The sequence below is a fragment of the Lathyrus oleraceus genome, chromosome 7 (genome assembly GCF_024323335.1).
Source record: "Lathyrus oleraceus cultivar Zhongwan6 chromosome 7, CAAS_Psat_ZW6_1.0, whole genome shotgun sequence".
Classification (NCBI taxonomy): domain Eukaryota; kingdom Viridiplantae; phylum Streptophyta; class Magnoliopsida; order Fabales; family Fabaceae; genus Lathyrus; species Lathyrus oleraceus.
In genome coordinates this window covers 286,509,400-286,511,328 of record NC_066585.1, presented here as the reverse complement: position 1 = coordinate 286,511,328, position 1,929 = coordinate 286,509,400, and the positions used below count along the sequence as shown (strand labels likewise).

Sequence of the window (1,929 nt, the reverse complement as noted above, 5' to 3'; positions counted from 1 at the left end):
TTTTGAAAGACGCTTGTTTCAAGTGCTTATACTTGAGACATTGATGTTACACATATGAGTTGTTTTATTCTTTAGAATCTAGATTTGAGACAAGCATTTATCTCCATTAACGACAATATAGTTTTTAACTTTTCCATCCGATAATTTGAAGAAAAAAAATTACTCCCTTAGAAAGCTTTAATTGTGGTCGTCTCGTGAATTAACCATAATATATTTTCCGTAGTTAAAACAATGAGTAACAATATTGATATTGAATCATCATATATATGGTTTTGTCGCGACGGTTTTGGAATGATGATTTTTAAAACCTTGTAACAACTTGTATTAGGATCTGATTCTCATTTCCAAGTGCTGACAATTGAGTGAGTCAGATAATGGAAAATATTCCAAAAAATAATCAGATTCTTACACTATAAATAAATGTCAAGAGTAATAACATTACTTCCTACCTAGTACCACACAAAATTTAACATAATCATCCTGTTTTCATCTCTGTTCCGAAACAGAGTTCATAGTTGATGCAAATTTTCTATGCTCACATCCAATTCAAAAACTCATTTTCCATGCTCCAAATTTTACAAACCGTTTCAGTTTCAGATTCAGTTTCACCTTCTCTATTCTCTTCTTTCAAATACATAGTTTCTCTTGCACCTTGAGAAAGAATCACAAACACACTTTAAAAAAAATGGAGTTGTTCAGTTTTAATCTCCAAGCAGAGAAAACAAATGCAATCCTAAAACACAGGAAACTTCAAAGGGTAACAACGTTATTACGTCTCGTTGAAGTGTGTGTCGTTTTAGTGTTGATTTCAAGGCTTTCTTTGAAGCTACCGGTTGTAGTAAGAAGCTCAAGCGAGTATATAAAGGACTTTTCGGTCTTTATGAATAGTCCTTGTTTTGTTTTTCTCATCGGAAACGTTATAATAATAGCGCTGTTCGTTCAGGGTTTAGGAAAAAACGTTCACGAAGAAACAGAGCACGATGATATTTACGAAAAGTTTGTACGAAAAGACAAAGAACAGATAAGGAAAAACGAGTGTAGTACAGTGGAAGAAGGTGATAATAGGGTAGTGGAGGAGGAGAAAGTAAAAAGAGGGGTGAAGAAAGGTTATTGTTATAGGAGGTGTGAGAGTGAGGTATTGAAGAAACGACGTCGTGTGTTGCGAAGGTGTGAGAGTGAGAACAACAAGGGAAGGAAAAGTATTGAAGGTGGTGGTGAAGAGGAAATGGTGATGAGGATTTCGTATCCTGAGGATGAGATGAGTAATGAGGAGTTTCGTAGGACTGTAGAAGCTTTTATTGCTAAGCAACAGAAGATTCTTAGGGGAGAAGAAGAAGATTGTTCTTATTTGGTTTAGAAGACTAATTGTACTTATTGTAATTAATTACATGTGTTTTGTCAAGTTTATTAGTGATTTCAAGTTATAGATTTAATCTTATTTACAAGTCTTTAAGATTATTAGTAAAAAAAATGAAAAAGACTTAAATACACTTGTAGTTATTTTTAGTTACTTTTGGTTGTATATGTTAGCCTTGGCTGTTGTTTCGATACTGAAATTGTTAAAGGTAAAAATAAAACAAGGGATCATTACCAAGTCATTAAAAATATTTCTGGATTGTACTACAAGTAACTGAATTAATAAATAATCTTAGTGATCAGAATTTTTTTTTTAAATATCCAATATTTTAAAAAAAATTACAGAAATAACCTTTATTTCAAATAAATTACACAAATGGGCAGAATTTGCCCTAATTGTGTACTAAGGCGCCACCCTAGTTGGCGCCTACCCTTAAAGGGTAGGGCAAGTCGCCACTAGGAGTGGCGCCTATGCCCAATGCCTTTTTTTTTTTTTTTTTTTTTTTTTTTTTTTTTAAATGTTTTAATAATTATTTTTTTTAATTTTTTTATTTTTAAAAATTAGATATTTGA

General features: G+C 32.0%; 1 protein-coding gene across 1 annotated transcript; it reads left to right on the top strand.

The window, feature by feature from the left end:
• Positions 1-438: 438 nt before the first annotated feature.
• Positions 439-1,448, top strand: LOC127106885 (uncharacterized). The gene has a single exon (XM_051044180.1). The coding sequence runs from the start codon at positions 686-688 to the stop codon at positions 1,355-1,357; it is 672 nt and encodes a 223-aa protein (XP_050900137.1). The 5' UTR covers positions 439-685; the 3' UTR covers positions 1,358-1,448.
• Positions 1,449-1,929: the final 481 nt, after the last annotated feature.

What these genes read in the sequence shown, in the direction of transcription:
- LOC127106885 (XM_051044180.1), top strand. Translation starts at nt 686, where the DNA reads ATGGAGTTGTTCAGTTTTAATCTCCAAGCAGAGAAAACAAATGCAATC.